General features: G+C 33.9%; 3 protein-coding genes and 4 non-coding genes across 9 annotated transcripts; 6 read left to right on the forward strand and 1 right to left on the reverse strand.

Moving 5' to 3' along the window:
• The first annotated feature begins 442 nt into the window (after positions 1-442).
• LOC107261939 (tobamovirus multiplication protein 2B) lies at positions 443-3,830 on the forward strand. The gene is made up of 5 exons (XM_015724452.3): positions 443-752; positions 2,070-2,135; positions 2,279-2,343; positions 3,108-3,198; positions 3,355-3,830. The coding sequence occupies exons 1-5, from the start codon at positions 597-599 to the stop codon at positions 3,391-3,393; spliced, it is 417 nt and encodes a 138-aa protein (XP_015579938.1). The 5' UTR covers positions 443-596; the 3' UTR covers positions 3,394-3,830.
• Positions 3,831-6,170: 2,340 nt separating this feature from the next.
• On the forward strand, positions 6,171-11,211 carry LOC8289061 (ribose-phosphate pyrophosphokinase 1, chloroplastic). Of its 3 annotated transcripts, none has more exons than XM_048374838.1 (8): positions 6,171-6,793; positions 6,875-7,045; positions 7,239-7,487; positions 7,783-7,926; positions 8,018-8,185; positions 9,281-9,350; positions 10,059-10,140; positions 10,538-10,661. In XM_048374838.1, exons 1-8 carry the CDS (start codon positions 6,632-6,634, stop codon positions 10,551-10,553), a joined length of 1,062 nt encoding a protein of 353 aa, XP_048230795.1. In that variant the 5' UTR covers positions 6,171-6,631; the 3' UTR covers positions 10,554-10,661. The 3 variants fall into 3 exon arrangements, with proteins under 3 accessions (XP_048230795.1, XP_002527642.2, XP_048230796.1); XM_002527596.4 differs by having other exon boundaries at positions 6,172-6,793; positions 10,615-11,211; XM_048374839.1 differs by having other exon boundaries at positions 6,653-6,793; positions 6,880-7,045; positions 10,615-11,211.
• A 936-nt stretch (positions 11,212-12,147) lies between these two features.
• LOC112536231 lies at positions 12,148-12,240 on the forward strand. Its single transcript, XR_003080280.1, has one exon. It is a non-coding gene; the product is annotated as a small nucleolar RNA U61 (small nucleolar RNA).
• A 162-nt stretch (positions 12,241-12,402) lies between these two features.
• LOC112536232 lies at positions 12,403-12,492 on the forward strand. The gene has a single exon (XR_003080281.1). It is a non-coding gene; the product is annotated as a small nucleolar RNA snoR14 (small nucleolar RNA).
• Positions 12,493-12,624: 132 nt separating this feature from the next.
• On the forward strand, positions 12,625-12,716 carry LOC112536229. The gene has a single exon (XR_003080278.1). It is a non-coding gene; the product is annotated as a small nucleolar RNA Z101 (small nucleolar RNA).
• Positions 12,717-12,842: 126 nt separating this feature from the next.
• LOC112536230 lies at positions 12,843-12,936 on the forward strand. The gene has a single exon (XR_003080279.1). It is a non-coding gene; the product is annotated as a small nucleolar RNA Z101 (small nucleolar RNA).
• Positions 12,937-14,256: 1,320 nt separating this feature from the next.
• On the reverse strand, positions 14,257-16,928 carry LOC8289060 (S-norcoclaurine synthase 1). Its single transcript, XM_002527595.4, is given in 6 exon segments — positions 14,257-14,640; positions 14,850-15,083; positions 15,156-15,480; positions 15,643-15,878; positions 15,880-15,891; positions 15,967-16,928. Coding segments are annotated over 6 exon segments (1,152 nt in total). The 5' UTR covers positions 16,285-16,928; the 3' UTR covers positions 14,257-14,613.
• Positions 16,929-17,951: the final 1,023 nt, after the last annotated feature.

Below are 17,951 nucleotides of genomic sequence, written 5' to 3' on the forward strand. Positions count from 1 at the left end.
TCCTTAAATCCCCATCTTCTCTTTTCTAACAACTGTTTTTTTTTTTTAAAAAAAAAAAAAAACAATTAGCTAACTCTTAATTTATTTTTATCATGTTAGCCAATAATAAAATTAATCCGATAAAATTAAATAGAATTTTAAAATTATTATTGTTTCTATATATTATTTGACTGAGCATTATCGATAATGCTCTAACAAAATCTATAATATAATATATATAATAAATAGAGAGTCCATTTTACTACATTTTACAAAGTTACATTATATAGAATTCTAATGGAAAATGAATGCCGCTTTAAGGGACTTATGGTGATTTACCCAAAAAATTTTCTGTAACAAACTTACTGTTGCGAACAGTAACAGTAACCAGTGAAGTGAAACGGATTACAAAGGAAAAGGACTGAAGTGGTTAAGGCACTAAATCTCAGGGAGTTATTTGTAATCCTTGCATCTGTCGATTTCCAAATGTTTTTAGAGGAAAAAGAATTTACAGATTCTCTCACCGGGGTAATCGTTTTGAAATATCGATATATTTGCCTTCCATCTTTCACTTCTGTGAATTTCAATAAAAGTTGAAGTCTCCCTTGAAGAAGGAAATGGAGAGAAGAGCCTCAACAGCAACAAAAACAGCAACTGCAACGGCGATATCCAGAGAAGACGCTGCTAAAGCAACCGTCGCTGAACATATCTCTCAGTCCGTACAATCCACTTCTAATCTTCTCCAACTCATGCAACAGTCATCTTCTTCTCAGGCACTCCTCTCTCTCTCTCTCTCTCTCTCTCTCTATTGACTGCCTTATATGGTATCGATTCTCTTGCAAAACCATAATTGCTATGTCATAATGGGTTCTGATTATTAAGATGTACTGCCACTGATGTTAAATTATATAATCTTCCCACAGTGGAGGTCCTTTTGTTTTAGTTTCTCATTTTTGTATGACCTGTCGATCTCACAATCATGGGTTTTGGTAGACAATAGTATTCGAATTTGTTCCTTTTTATAAAATATGACTTCTTCTTGAAGAAATTTATAAATAAGTGTAATACAGTGGCTCTAATGATGCAAATATGTGTAAACTTCTTTTGTGCGAGTGTATGTCTGTTCTAGATAAGTGTAATAGAATGGCTCTCCAGTTAATCATGCAAATAAATATCGAGGTATTATTCTCACGACGAAGTGCCATCAGTAAGATATTGTGAATTTTACATTAGAGTGGAGATATTCTAGAGCTTCTAAAACTAAATAGGAGTTGCTAGCCTTCATAGACAGCAACCAAAGACTGGAAGGAGTTTGAGACTTGAAGATCTTATATCATGTAGATGTCTTAAATATAATTATATCCATCTTCAGAGGCTTAGACCTATCCTTCAAATATAAGAATATTTGTGGTTCTCTTTTCCTTTGGCCAATTATAACTGGTACTCGTGTTGACAGAACTATGTTACAAATGAGTATCCTAGTAACCGATTCTTCTGAAGTGGTTTTTGTTCAAATGTTTGGCTGTTAGGATCTCCTGCATACTGTACTAGAGTTCAATAACAAATTTTGCTGAACCTGTAAGAGGAGCCTTTGTCTATTCTGCTTCTGGAGTTGAAAGAATTCTTTATAAAAAGAAACAGAGAAGGATTTTCTGTTTTTATTTTCGATGGAGGAAGCAAAGTACTGGAAGAACCCCAAAACTTATCAATGAGAATTTGTTCTTTCCTATTTCACTCAATAGAACCTTGATTTTGTATAATTTAGTCATTGCAACTATTTTGACCTGCCTGACATTAAGTCTTGGAAACTGAAGTTCCTACATGAATTTGAGTGACAAACTATAGGATTTAAGGGCAAAGAAGGTTTATTGGAAAGGATTTGAGTTGACTTATTTTTCTTACAATAAAGAGGCTGCCTTCTCTATCTTCTTTGATTCCTGTATAATCAACATTAAGTGGTCTATTGCAATTTTTTTTTTCTTCGAAAACTGAATAAATATGATTACAGAAGAGGGATGCTAGAGTATGTCTGAATCCATGCATTATTATCTATCCTTATGCTTGACCTGTATGACTTTTGCCATGTGCAGGCCCAACTAACTAAGCTCCCAAAGAACCTCCTAGCAAAAGCCTCAATTATCAAGAATACTGGGCAAGTATGTAGTTCCTCTTCATAAATATTATTAGCTCAAGTAGGGAATGCTTAGTTAAAGAATTCCGTTTCTTTTTTCGGTCATTTTCTTTTCTGTCTTGTTTAAACTCCTCTTTTTCCCCCCCTTTTCCTTACATTGTGCTGAAGGTCTTAGAGCAGATGCCTCGAGTGATTTCGTCCTTGGATGCACATATGGAAAATGGATTACAAAGGTTGTGTTATCTATATTCAGTCATAATTTACTTTCTGAAAATCTGCATAAATTCGAACCGTTGAAAAATGAAATAGTTATCCTTTCATACCAAAATAATTATTTATGTGTTTCATGGAGATACAATGGATTTATGTGCAGCCACTCATATTTAATCGAGATAAAGGACAGCAATCTATATGGGCCAGACTACTACCAAAGAAACTGTAGAGAACCTTAATGCTTACATAGAGCTTGCCTAGTGAATTATTTTCCTCCTTTAAACTCTTGCAAGTAATTGCTCTGCAATTATTATTAAGTACTAAGACACTAGAGGTAAAGTCTTAGGTCTTTGGAAATGAGATGACTATGGAAACCAAAAATTGGACGCTGGAGGTAAAGTCTTAGGTCTTTGGAAATGTGATAACTATGGAGAGAACCTCAGTGTTATAGATATGAAACAAAGACCAGGAAAAAAAAAGATTCTTTTAGTCAATGTGACCAATTTGGAACTGAAGTTTATTCAAGTTATATGTATATAGTATTTTGGTAATTCTTGGAAATCATGTGGCATTTTACATTGCAAGACTAGCGTGTCTTTTTTCTCTTCATTGAATGGCGGGTGCCCGAGAACGCATGCACACACACACACACACACACACACACACACACACAAAAAGACTGGTATAACTGCATTTATCAATTGTGATCAACTTCAAGACCCCCTTTCCACCGGCTCCTTTATTTTATCTGTCTTGCTAATTTTAAGTTGACATATTTCTTCAGTGTACCTCATCTGAAAACTGTAATCCAATTGCTGGAAAATATGGAAAGCAGCCAGCTTAATTCTCTTTCTCATGCTTATTTTCCTCAGGAGGTACCTCTCTGTTTTCTTCTCTGTATGTGTGAATAATAAACTACATGCCAATAGTTCTTTTAGATTTTAAAGTTTTTTCAGTAAATACCCCATCATCAATAGCTTAGCTGAGGAGTCTTATTGAACTAGTCTCTGTTTCTCAATGTTCTCTCTCAGGAATCTGAGCGCTCAAATCAAACTCCAGAAGTGGGTTAATTGACCCCATTTTGGAGTCCTGAAAAGAAGCATCTACTAACCATGTCCACAGAACCTTCAAAATGTCTAGCTCAGGAAGCTATTAGTTTGTGCTGTAAGCAAATAGTATGCACGCCTTGATTTCACAAAGTATTTGAAACACTAATCCCTGCTATTGGGAACCATGGCTTGCTCGCCAATTGGAATAGGAAGTAATCTCTTTTCTTCTGTGCATCACATCGACCCGTTAATAAATTGCAGCAGAAATTACTGGTGCGGGTTGATTTGTAAAACTTGTTTGGCTTGGTTTACATTGCTGAATGTAATTCTATTCGGTGTAATGGATGTGTACATGCTTATTCTTGTTACATGTGGCACGAACTGCTATATTTACCATGTAATGAAGCTCATCTCGCTGGCATAATTTCTTTGATCAGTGAGTGTGGTATTCTAGTGCATTCACTTTGTTTCATTTGTAACATAAACAACAAATTAAAATAAAAATCAGTCAATCTTCTTCTTAAAAAAGAAAAAGAAGTTAAGTTATTGTTATTATTATTATTATTATTATTATTATTATTATTATTATTATTTGTTTCAGTACAAGTTTTATTGCTTATTAGTGTGGGCCTAATGTTGATTTGTAGAAAAAAAAAACACACGTTTGTTTTTGCATAAAATATTTTTATTTGTTAATTCTTAAATATCTCAAGGACACAATACTCAATTAATTCTCATACTATAAAATTTTCCAAATTCTTTTGGAGATGACTAAACTTTTATCATATCTGTGTATTGAATATGATGTGTCTTTTTTAGTACTCGCAAGTGCACGAACTAATTTTATAGTAAGGGTAAATTTACCACGAGGTCGATCTCTCAAAGAACTATGAGGCTACTTATTATAAAGACTAATTATTAACACAAAACAATAAAAGTAAATCTAAACATTCTAAATCAATATTTTGAGAGGGTAATGTTCATAAAGTAAAGTAACTAAATAATAAATAAATATGCAATGCAAATGTAAATGTTTATGATATAAAACTATATGCTAAATATAGTATTTAGTATAACTATTTACTTAGTAATCTCTTTATTTTATTTTAAGCCTAGATCTAATGAATGAGATGGTGATGTGCCTTTTTCCTAAATCACTCAAGCTAATAATGCAACTTATGTTTTTTATACCGACATAGATTAAAGTAAAGATGATGTTTCTAATACTTTTAAACCTAAAGATTTTCATAATAATTACTATAGCTAAATTAATACGATGGTTAACTAACAATAATAACTGAAACTAATAAAGATATAAAGGTAAATAAATCATTCATTAAATAAATAATTAACAAGGTTCATACAAAAATAAAAAAAACTAAACTAAATACTTATGAAAACTAGTCTAACATATTTAACTCAATGATCATAGTATTAAATATAAAGACATAAAATTGTAAAAAGTAAAAAGCTCCCTCGAGATCCATAATTTCTTCAAGTAGGAAGAAGATTGGTCCTCAGTCTCCACTTATTGAAAAACTCCTTAGATCTTAAAAGAACAATGAAAACTAAAACTAAAATGTTTATGAAATTATGGAGAGAATAGTGGTGGCAGATGTAGAGAGCAGGTAGGAGAAAACTCTCCTCTTCCTTTCTTCTTCATCTTCTCTTTTCTTCTTCCTCTCTTCTTCATTTTCTCTTTTCTTCTTCCTCTTTCCCTCTCCTTTTTAGGATTTTGCAGAGATTTATATAAAAATGAGAGTCATCCTCTAAATAAATCTCTTCAGAGATAAGTATACTAATATAAGTCTATCTAATAGATAAGATTTTAAATATTTTAATCTCCACCAAATACTATCTCATAAATAACTCTTAAAATAAATCTTAATAATTATTACAAAATGACTAAAATATCCCTGGGCCTTATAATTAGCAGTCCATGCATCTTAATCTTGGGCCTTGACACGAATATGTCCCATTAAGCTTATTTTAGCTCCATATTTTTCTCTTTTTGCTAATATTCCTGAAAATAGACAATTAAGCTTAATATTTTCACCATTTTATATATAGAAATATGTCATTAAATCTTTAAAATTTCTTTAAATATCTTTTTATAATCTGGACCTATTAAAATAACATAGTCATAATTAAATCAGATTTTACAATTAGCCTATAATATAAATTAGACTAATCCGGTACGCACTAGCGAAATGGATTGAATTAATTATAGTTAATTTATACAGTAATTCAGTAATGTCCGTATAATGATAGAGGATGAATTTGTTAATTTTAATTTTTTTATATAATTAAAATTAAAAAATTACAATTTTAGATTCGATTTACAATGTAATTATGAATAATTAATGGTTTTAGTCTATTCTTAATTATAAATTGGTTAATTCTAATTTTCTCAAGTCACTAGGATTGGAGAATTACAACTTTAGATTGGGATTCAAAAATAATTTCATAGTTTCAATTTGTTTAACTAATATATGTTAGTAAAACTTTATTTAAAACTAGTATTCTATTTATATATTGCGTGAGTATTGATTATTTTAATTATAAATATTTTATTATTATTTATGCTGTTTGCGTATAATGAAATAAATATAGTGTGAACACTTATAGATAAATATAGTGGGAACACTAATAGAAAGTTGTTTTCATGTTACTATATAGATTGGACTAAATACATTATTATCCTAAGCATTTATAGAAAGTGGAAGGGTATTCAATTATTGGACCAACCTACCTAAGTTTGAATAAATAGGAACTTGACAAAAGGAAAATACCGACCATGGAAAATTAAAAAAGAACCTCGGGGGAAGAATATTGGAATTCGATTTCAAATTTCGTAGAGAGGTGGAAAATGCAACTTGCTGGAAGGAAACACCTTAAAGTCCACACTCTCCCTCTGAACAATCAAATCCAAAATTGGAATTCGATTCCAGGAATCATAATAAGTGAATCAGGGTTCATCGGAATTTAATTCCAAAAGAAAGGGCCGGTTCAGATGCAACTAATCTCTACCCAAAAAAGCTTAATTAAACAGCGTGTCGTTTGGATATTGTCACCTTATAAGGTTAACTTGCCCAAAATAGCGAAATCCTAACTCTACAAAATGAAAATGGAGGAGCACTAGTACATTGCATAACATAAAGCCACCTCTAGGCACCGCCACCACCACCACCACCACCAACACCAACACCAACACCAACACCGACGAAACGTCGTCGTTGTCGTCAAAATCTAATTAAAGATGCCGTCGTCGTCAATGATTTTTTCTTCTTCTACAACGCCGTCGTTTTTATCATCATCGTCATCTTCATCATCATCACATTTTTCTTATTCTCGTTTATCGTATGGACTGTCTTTAGCTTTCAGTAGCTCTCCCTCTCGAGTCATCTCTCAAAAGAGCGTTGTAAGTTTTTCTTTATTTTATTTGTTTCTTTATTTGTTTAGTGATATATTAATATGATGATGATGATGATGATGATGATAGAGAAGTGATATGGCTGAAGCGGTAAATGTGAATGGGAAGCCAAGTAGTCCTACTATCAATGAACGGACACTGCCAAAGTTTTTGGAATCTGCACTTACTGAGAAATCTGTTAAAAGAAGCAGCACCAAAATTAAATTGTTTTCTGGCTCTGCTAATCCCGCTCTTTCTCAGGTATATTAATTTTTTATTCATATCCCTTATTTATATTGCTTTGCTAAGGTGCCTCATATTACATGTCGCAATATATATTAAGTAATTTGAACTGATAAAAGACTTCGTCTCGTCTATTAGTTAGACCATTTTTATGTATTCCAAGAAAATGTGACAATTTTTTCTTTTGTCTAATACATATATGTGGAAGCAGGAAATTGCTTCGAATATGGGGCTGGAACTGGGAAAGGTCAACATCAAACGATTTGCTGATGGTGAAATCTATGTTCAATTGCAAGAAAGTGTTAGAGGATGTGATGTGTATCTATTGCAGCCAACCTGTCCTCCAGCGAACGAGAATCTCATGGAGCTTTTGATCATGATAGATGCATGTAGGAGAGCATCTGCCAAGACCATTACTGCTGTCATTCCCTATTTTGGATATGCCAGAGCAGATAGAAAGGCAAGTCCTCTATGCCTTGTATATCTGTACATCATCAGCTATAACTATGGAATTCTTGTATATGTTTGGTAACCAGAATGTAGCATATCAATTAGCTTGAGCAACCATTGCAGGACAGCTTAACACTGGTTTCATATTTGCAATTCACTTATTAGAATTTGTATGAATTTAAGTATGGACAACGCTTTGTTTGATAGGACTGTATAGTTTTGTTGAGTTTGCATAACCGCATAATGATTTTTGAGATACTAAAGTTATTATTTACTTTATCATGTAGATTTTCTCTTAATTGCAGACTCAAGGTCGTGAATCTATTGCAGCTAAACTTGTTGCAAACCTTATCACTGAAGCAGGTGCAAACCGTGTCCTCGCTTGTGATATTCATTCTGGGCAATCTATGGGTTACTTTGATATCCCTGTTGACCATGTGCACTGTCAGGTAATTACTCCCTAATCTAAACTTTTGACTCTCATTCCTCGCTCCTGGTATATTCACTAATAAATTTCTGTTACTTCTTATGGTACTTTAGCCTGTGATTCTCGAATATCTGGCCAGCAAGGCAGTTCGTTCTAATGAGTTGGTAGTGGTTTCCCCTGATGTTGGTGGAGTTGCAAGAGCACGAGCTTTTGCAAAAAAGTTGTCTGATGCCCCTTTAGCTATTGTTGATAAAAGGCGTCATGGACACAATGTTGCTGAGGTAACTGATGCATAAAACCATGACTATCTATATATCACTTAAGGATTCTCATGTGGATCTTTCAATTGTCCCTTGCCTATCTTGTTCTTAGAGATTTTGTCTTTGTCTTTTACTGATGTATAATACTCAATTTCACTTGCCTCCCTTGCAGAATCTTTGATTCTCCAAAAGTTCACCTATCACAAAGAATGTTTTCTCTTGTTTAGATGATTTATATTTTTGATCTCTGTGTCAAGGGATCACCGCTCCTTTGTATTTTAGCCCTTCTCCTTGTGCTATAGCTTGGAGGCCCCTTCCCGCGCCTCATAGGATTCCCATTTATGCATAAAAATATTGGATTATTCTTTTATCTGGTATAGAATTAGCTATGAGAATTTGAATGATCAATTCTAAATAACTGGGGAGCCAGATGACAGCTGCAGCCCATTAGCTTTCATTGTTTTAGGTTTCTATAGACTCAATGAAGTTTATTTCTGATATGCATAATTGTTAGTTGAATGTTGCCAAGAATCTACTGGATGCATCTACAGTTGGTTACCTTCCTTTTGTCCAATTTATGTTTGGGCTTTGGACGCATCCTCTGATCTCGGATTTATTGATTTTTAATGTATATATTGATATTGTTTTGCAATCTCATTTTTTTATTTACTACTGTTTCCCTTTGGCAGATAAGCAATTGATAAATCATCTTTAAAGCAAAATGCATTTGGTTACTGTAACTTCAACATCAGAAATAATCATTGCCGCTATATTTTTTGCATTGCATGCAAATTGTTAGAATATGTGTGGGCAACCCCACATAATTATTTATAATATAAAAGGGACAACACATTAACTTGTCTTAAGTCCTGCTAATAGTTAGGCCTAAATTAATATTCTTTATACAAACCAGTTAGGGCTCCTCCCATGTAATTCTGGGCCCAGTGGAGTCTAATACACAAGCATTTGGTTAATACTAATTTGATATAGCACAGCCTTTTTACAGTTTACTTGCTGTTTGATTGGATATAGGAATTAAAATGTTGCATCCCTTTGTTTAAAATTTGTCCACTTATTTTTTTGTATGTTGAACCTTAACTGTTCTCAATGTTGCAGGTGATGAACCTTATTGGTGATGTAAAAGGAAAGGTTGCAGTCATGGTGGATGACATGATTGACACTGCTGGTAGGCAATCCTTGTTAGAAAAATCAAATCCTAAATTCTTCTTTTCTTTTTTCTTAGTTTTAAATTTGTCTTACTGTACTATAATGTAGTTGATTGTTGAAATGTGCTAATAATTTGTGAATGTTATTTCTTATTAATTCCTCTCTGTTTTATCAGCCAACTCTTTTGTTTTAGCTCTTTTGCCTCCTCCAATCTGAATTTTCAGTATATCATAATATCATTAGCTTTTTCTTCGACCAAAAGAGAACTATAACAGCTGATCTCCTCCGGTTTTTTATCTCGTACTAGATTGGTTGGGAAAGAGTTTTGAACGTTCTCTGCATTGTTTCCTTTCAAACTTAAAAGTCACAGGAAATTTGTTGTTGTGTTATCGATTTTGAAATTCTTCTGTTAATTTATTTGTTTCTAGTTTGCTCCCTTCATAATTCTACTTGTACATTTTGTTACTCCTTCGTTTCTAGGAGAGTTGACATAACCATTGAATGGTTGCATTGCAATTTTAGAATAACTTAATACAGCCTTGGCCTAGTGGCAAAGTGAGTCTGCCAATGAAAATTCCGTTTACCTAATTCTAGAATTCATTTCTTTTCCATGTAACGAAAAAATAATACATTTCCATAATAAGTATAATTAGATGCATTTGTCTCTGATGTTCGAATGCTTTAGTTTAATTATGATTTTAACCTTTAGATTGCTTATGCGTTTTAGGAACAATTGCAAAAGGAGCAGAACTTTTACAGCAAGAAGGGGCTAGGGAAGTCTATGCATGCTGCACTCATGCTGTTTTCAGGTATAAATTTTATTTTACAACATTTGATTTTGCTTTATTGGTTGTTAGTTGTCACATAACTTATATCTAGTATCCCCTTTATTTGTTCTTTCATTTCTTTTCTGGATAATCTTGAACCTAGCACTATTAGAACTTCTTCATTCTGTTAAGGAGATCCTGATTTTGGTTTTCATTTATTTACATATTTTTCTAATCTGAATGGTACCTTCCATCTTTACTAAGTCAAGGCAGCTGTTGCTGTCCTCTTAACTTGCAAAATCTGTTGCCACTATCAGTTTTTTGGAAAATCACAGAATTCTTCATGGTACTTGTGCATATGATTTGTTTTCTAGGGTGTTAATTTCCTAATACATTATTAGAATGCTCACATACGACTCTTGGCTATTGTGCTTTACAGATTGGTCTGGGAGTGAGTTTTATGAATGCAATATGTGGTGATATGTATAATTTTATGCTTTTTGTTCTTTCTTCTAGCCCTCCTGCCATAGAGAGGTTGTCGAGCGGCCTGTTTCAAGAAGTGATAATTACAAACTCAATTCCGGTAGCTGAGAAAAACTATTTTCCTCAGTTGACTGTTCTTTCAATAGCTAACCTGTTGGGTGAGACAATTTGGCGTGTTCATGATGATTGTTCCGTGAGTAGCATTTTTCAATGAATACATTTAGGAATATCTACTGCTGGGGGCATATAACTTGACTCAACTAAGCCTTAAATCCCAAGTATTAGAGAGCTGAGTTCTTCCTCCATTCAGGCTTTTCAGCTTTGGTTAAGGTCAAATTTTCTATTAGCTATTGATATCCCAATGATGGTGGTTCCTTTTAAATTCTAATTCATAGGTATCACAGGGAAGGTTTAGGCTCAAAACTAAACACAGGAGGAGTTAATAATGACATTGATCTTAGGGCTGCTTCAGCTTCCTCTTCCTCTCTTTATCTATTTACCCTCTATCTTGTTGTAATCCAAATTTTTAATTTTATAAGCAGGCTAAAGCCTGAGTGCTGCTTCTCCATAGTGAGGCTTGTACTACTAATGTTTCAATCAATTCATTCAGGCACAATGTCTGTTGTTTCACACCTTGACGATTATCATTACTATTTTATTAGTAACTTGACAATTTCTCTCATCCCTCTCTCTCCAATAAGAAAATTGAAATGCGTCTAATGCTTTTGGGGAAATTTTATTATGTTTGTATCTTTTTTTTAAGGATCAAGAAAATTATTTTATTAGATAAATAATGAATAATTTTAAAATATTATACTAGTTCTTAAATCATCTTTTATAATTTAACCCGATTAATATAATTAAGATTATAAATTACTTTTATCATTACCACCCGCTTCACAATTGCCTAGCCACCTCTTTTATTATCATTATTAGAAAAAAAAGAAGTAAAAACACAATAAATTATAATTTTTATTGTTTTTATTTTAACTATTAAAATTTATTTAAATAATTCAATCTAGTTTTAAATATTTTCAAGCCTTGGTTAATTCGTTTAAAATTAAGTTTATATGAACTAAACATATAATGTCATTGTCAATTATGAAAATTAAATAGATTGTAGATTTTAGATATGATTTTTTCGTTCATTATTTAGGAACACCAATGAGTTATTACTTTATAGTGTAATATATGGAAAAAAAAATCTTAACAATATGACATTTAATTAATTACTAATAATGAAATATTAGATGCAAATTGAACTTTAGTGATATGAATAAAAAAATTAAAAAAAATTAAAAAAAAACTCGAAGTTTAAGAAGCGCAGTCAAAAATCGCCGTAGGTACAATAAAAATTCATTATCACGTGATAGCACGTGATAAGACGTAATTAGGGTTTTAGGACTAGAGTCGGTTTCGGGTTCTATATATAGGCTCATCGTTAGCCCTAAATCTTCATTATCTATTATAATGTCTGCCGTTCTTACGTCTTTGCTTCTTTTCTAAAAAATTTTGGCATCAAAATCTTTTTCTCCTTTAGATTAGTTGTTTTGGGTTACATAATATCAGCCGTGATGAAAAAAACTTGTGTCCTTGAGACGGTTTTCTTATAGAAATCGTCTTTGACGGCAACACAACCCTCTAAGAAGTTCTGAGCTGGCACTCTCTGTTTTCTATTATTAATCTTAATTGGTTTTCTTGGTAGATGCTCTTGAATAGGTATTTGATTTGATTCCTTGTTTTTTTCTTGTCGCTTTTATATGGATTTGTTTTATGTTTTTAAAAAATTAGGGTTTACGATTGAAATTTTGAGGGCGAATAGCGAGGTGACGATAGAAATTCATTGGTCTGTCAATCCACTGAATAAACATAACTTTGATGTTACTATGAATCCCGACAGGTTCTGATCGCTGTTCCTCCCTCGATCCTAAAACCACTTTTCTGGGCCTCGAGTTATTTGCTTTATCGTTAACTTTTTTGGTGCTAAAAGTGTTTTATTTGAATTTTTTGTAAAAAAAGGTTTTCATTCTTATGGTTGATTTAATTGGGCAGAGGATGAATCTCATATTTTAATGGGTAATTTGCGGCTGAATATTTCATTGATGCTATATCACCTTGGAGACCTGATGCCCTTGCTGATTTATTATCTTAAGTTTTATTTACTGTTTTTTACTACCTCTCAATTTGATTGGCCTAGCTGTTTTTTCATTACTGTTCTCAACTGTGTTTCTCGTAAGTACTTTTTGCTTATAAACCCTAAGGTAGGGCAAATGATGATATGCTATTTAATGGGTAATTTGCAACTGAAGTATATCTTTGATGATATCATCCTGGAGACCTGAACTGATGCCCTATGCTTAGTAAAATGAATCAATTTCATTTTTGTCCCTAAACTGATATTGAGTAAAGTTGAATAAAGTATGAAACCATGATCAAAGGAAGTTGCTTATGGGTAACAGATGCATTTCAGAAACCTATTATAATTTTATGTACTGTAACAGAGATCTTTTGCTGAAAAAGCCCGATTGCTCTTCATGCAAAATAAGAGCCTGTAGGGGCTAAGGTGGATTTGAAATCCAGGATTGCAGAGGGGATCTTTTTCAAACTGTTCTTTGCCAACCATCAAACTGTTCTTGGCTAACCAGTCTGCTACTCTATTTGTTCTTCTGTGAACAAAAGATGCTTGCTGGAACACACAAAGATAATAATTTATCTTTGAGAGAACAATAAATAATTTCTTGACAAGTGCTCAAGTGGAAAAGCACCAAGTTTGTCAGTGAGGGAAATTTGCTGCAAACCTTATGACATTGTCAAAACTGCTTCGTTGCAAAACTTCAAATGTCCCGCTAAGCTTTTACCGTCAAGTTTGCTCGTCGCAAGAAGCCTATAATGAGTTATCATTATCACATGCATTTACTGGTTGAAGTTTTGAATTTTGAATATAATAATGAAATTTTAGATGCAGATTGAAGTTTAGTGATAATGAATTAAAATTAAGTTCGAAGTTTAATTTGCGCAGTCAAGGGGTGAGGTATCCTCCTTTCTCTCTTTAATTAGATTACTGGTATGCAACCATGAAAACTAGGTCCTCGGATTTTGGCACTTTTGTATCAAACGTCTGTTTCTCGGTTTTGTTGTGTAGTAAAGGGGTGAGGTATCCTCCTTTCTCTCTTTCAGATGCACTATGATCTCTTCTCTGGGTTATGATTATGCTTGCAGATATCTGATCAGTAGATGATGAATCAGAGCTAGCAGATCTTTAATGCAAAAGAACTGGCTTTTATACAAAATGAGAAAGAGAGTGGTTTCTTTCAACATCCCAAATGATTGTCATACTTTTTTAACTACTTCCTCTCAATTTGATTGGCCTAGTTGTTTCTCCCTACTGTTCTTAATTTGTGGTTCTCTCGAAACATTTGGTTATAAATGCTAAGGTAGTGCAGATGATGAAATACCATTTATTGGGCAATTTGCGCCCAAGTATATCTTTTGATGATATCATCCTGGAGACCTGAACTGATGCCCGATGCTTAGTAAAATGAATTATTTCCAATTTGGCCCTTAACTGAGATTGGATAAGAAGTATGAAACAGGGTAACAAGTTATAATCAAAGGAAATTACTTGTGGGGACCATGCTTAGCGGGTTTAATTTACAGATGCAATTCAGAAGCCTATAATATTGTACGGGTATATCTTTTTGTATTGCAACATAGAGATCTCATTGCTGAAAATAACTCGATTGGGCGTTATACAAAATAAGAGCCTCTAGAGGCTCGGGGATTTGAAATCCAAGAGACAGAAAGGAATTTTTCAAACCGTTCTTAGCTAACCTGCTACTTTGAACAAAAGATGCTTGCCAGAACACAAATAAAGATGGTTATCTTGGATACTTAGAATTTGGGCTTGGATCTCCCATGTCGTAACGCGAAGAAAGGTAGTTTATCTTTGATACTCAGAATTTGGACTTGGATCTCCCAAGGAACTTTCTCTGGTACAGTGGCTGATATTGTATGATAATTGCTGGATAGCCTTTAAGCAAGAGATGAGCTATGATTGATCTGCAAATGATCACAAGTCACTCTTATTTTGGGACCTACCTTTTTGTTAAAAATATGGCTTATGATAATTTGATAGGAGGATAATGGTTATGTGTACCTACACTTATGAGGAACATATATTTTATGTTATGGATCAAGTGGGAAGAGCCCAAATGATGTTTGTCGGTGAGGGAGATTTGCTGCAAAAATTATTATACTTCACTGCGTACCTTCATATGACCCACTAAGAGTTTACCATCAAGTTTGCTGGTCACAACAAGCTTGACGAATTCCTCATGTGTTATTGTCTTGTAATTTGGTTTCTTTCCCTTGACAAGATCTCCCAAAGGTCCTATCATGGTTTTTATATCTGGATTGTGAAATGCAGCAATTGAAAGGCGCTCTTTCTCTGGGTTTACGACAGCTCTGTGCTCTATGCTCCTGTATTCCCCATTGCTCATTATCTGATTCAATTATATTTGCAATTTTGTGTTAATAGGTGCACCGCATACCATAGAGCAAGTATTGTTAATTACCTCAATGATATCGCCAACATTAATTATGAATGCACCTGGAATGGGTGTGATGGGTACCCATCTACCATCCTTCTTGATTTGTAATCCTTGTACTTCGTTTACTTGAGTTAACAAGGTCAGTCCAGTGGCATCAGAATGTGTTGTGAGGCCTATGACTTTGTTCGCCTGAATACATGGTGGATAATAATTCATTCTTATCCCTTGTACCCCATCTTCAAACATGGTTGCAACATCCTCTGGATCAATTCCTAAGTTCCTGGCCATCAACCTCAATATGCATACTGCGATCCTTTGCAGTTCTGAGGAGTACTTGTCAAAAGTTTCTCTAATACAGGTAAAATGACCAACACTGAAAACCTTCAGCTTTATGCATTCTATGCACTAAAATTTGACCGACTAGAATGAAATCTGATAGACAATTGAGTGATCTAGCATGAACGATAAGTTTGAGATATGATGTATTGAAGCAGGAAGTATTATGAATTACCCGAAAGATGTGGGATTAGTAGGCCAAAATCTCATCTTTCTGGAGGAGGCAGGTAGGGGAAGAAGAAAGAGCATGTCACCCCAATCAAGCTTTTGTTCATCAGAAACGACAAACGCTTGGCCATATCCTTCAATATTATTTGGTAGCTGAGCAAAGGCCATCTTCTCCTCAAATGGCAGCTTAAAAAACTCTTGTATGTCCATCTTCATATTCTCCATCACTTCTTCTGACACCCCAATGATTGATTAACTGCTTCAACAAATAACTTAGCATGCAGTTTAAGCAAGGATGGGATGTCAATTTTACAGTTGTGGTTCCATATACCTGAAAGAAGCCCCAGTTTCGACATGCGATATGAAGCTGGGCCAATTCATCGTTGTGGCTTGATTGATCTTCCTTGAGCTTGCTCATATCGATGACTGGAATTTGGAGGGATTCATCCATTGAGAACTCATCGAATTCGAGCTCAGGCCTGATGTATCTGATTGGTACTTCCTTTAAGTTCTTTGAAGAAAGTGCTTGAACATTCTCAACTGGAAGAGAACCCCCAAAATTCTTGATCCCATGTTTGTTCTCCATTTCTCTGCCACTGAAAGTCGCTCTCCTATTTGGCACATGCATATGCATATTACATATATACATCTTCGGACATTGATTCGTGATTTCCTATATGATATTGGTAATATCCTCATTAAACTATGCTATTAACAGATTCACCTTTGCCGGCCATAATTAAGATCTGTTAACGACAAGAGAAAAGAAACACATTCTCTTATAAAACTATGCCGCGAGGGTTGAGAAGAAGATATTTCTCGTGAATAGATAAAATGTTGTTAGAAGATAGCAAAGTGTCAAACGCCCAAGAAACACCAATGGCCAAAGACAAAGGAAGTGATAACTGTGACGACTACAAGAAGAACAATGAAAACGATGAGTTCCGGAGAAGAGTTGAAGAATCTATCGATAAAGTTAATAGGGGTTGGAAGGCAGAGTCAATCGAGGACATCATACATAGTTCAAAGAATGATGATAATAACAGTACCATGTCCATCTAGTACATATTAGTGCCACCGCTGCTCTACACTGATTCTCTCTCTCTATCTGAAGATGAAATTTTAGAGATGAGGGCAAGGGCCGAACTCAGGTCAGCTTTTAATTTTTCAGCTGAGGAGTAAATAAAAAATTGCATTTGCAGGACTAAGAGATCGTGAAAAAGTAAGCTTAGATTTTTTCAGCTAGAAGAGGTCCTTCTTAATCCTACTAACACATCAACAAAGAGAGGTGATAATAGAGGATCCAATGAGATTATATCCACAAATCTAATGTGGGTCTTCTGGATCTATAAATCACATAAAAAAAATAAGCAATTACTAGCCCAGAGGCTGCAGGATAAATGCTAGGAAAATGAAACAGAAATCTTCAGATTCCAAACACCAATCAGAACACATGGGCATATGCTAGGAATATGCATTTATCTTTTCTCAAGCAGTGTAATTGGATGATGAGCCGTAACTCTACCTGGGACAGAACTCTAAAAATGCAATGCATATACCAAGGTGCACTCTCCCGCTCCAATGGCTAACTTCCATTTTCTTTACTTCAGCTACATAGATGACATGGGCTAAAATTCAAAATCAAATTCAGATTCAAATTCAAATTCATACCGAAACCTGTAGCATCAACGGCGAGAGGAGCATGTAAGTCTCTAATTAGTGTTTTTGGCACAAGTAAATATATTTTTCTTATTTTTATTTTTAGCTTTATTATAAATTATTCATTAAACGAGCAATATTTTATTCGTATCAAATCTCTCATGAAACTCCTCTAACCGCCGCATGTCTTAACAAATCCGGGAATGTGTAAAGTTAGTAAATAACAGAGAAAGTTACTGATGGTCAAAAAAATCCGTAAATCGATTACAAGCATTCGATCCTTAGTTTCTACTTAAGTTACAACTGAAAGCTAAACATCACTTTCAGTAAATTAAAAACTAGCAGAAAAGATGGAAATGTGGAGAGTCATTAATGGGTATTTAATAAGCTATATATATAAAAAAAAGAAACAGTCTTCCAGTAGTTGTATTACTTTTGTTAGTTTTCTTGATTTGGTCTGGTATGTTTTTTACTTTTTAACACCAGGTGCTGGTTTTACGTCTATTATTTAGCTGTCCATATGCTTTTATTTTTTTTCTCCTTTAATGCGTATTGTCACGGGCTTGGTCTTTCTATCAACGAACCGTGCTTCACTAGCTACTTTCTACACGCAGACAAGTAAACTAGTCAGCTTTACTCTTCGAATGCTAGGCAAAA

The sequence above is a fragment of the Ricinus communis genome, chromosome 5, assembly GCF_019578655.1.
Source record: "Ricinus communis isolate WT05 ecotype wild-type chromosome 5, ASM1957865v1, whole genome shotgun sequence".
Classification (NCBI taxonomy): domain Eukaryota; kingdom Viridiplantae; phylum Streptophyta; class Magnoliopsida; order Malpighiales; family Euphorbiaceae; genus Ricinus; species Ricinus communis.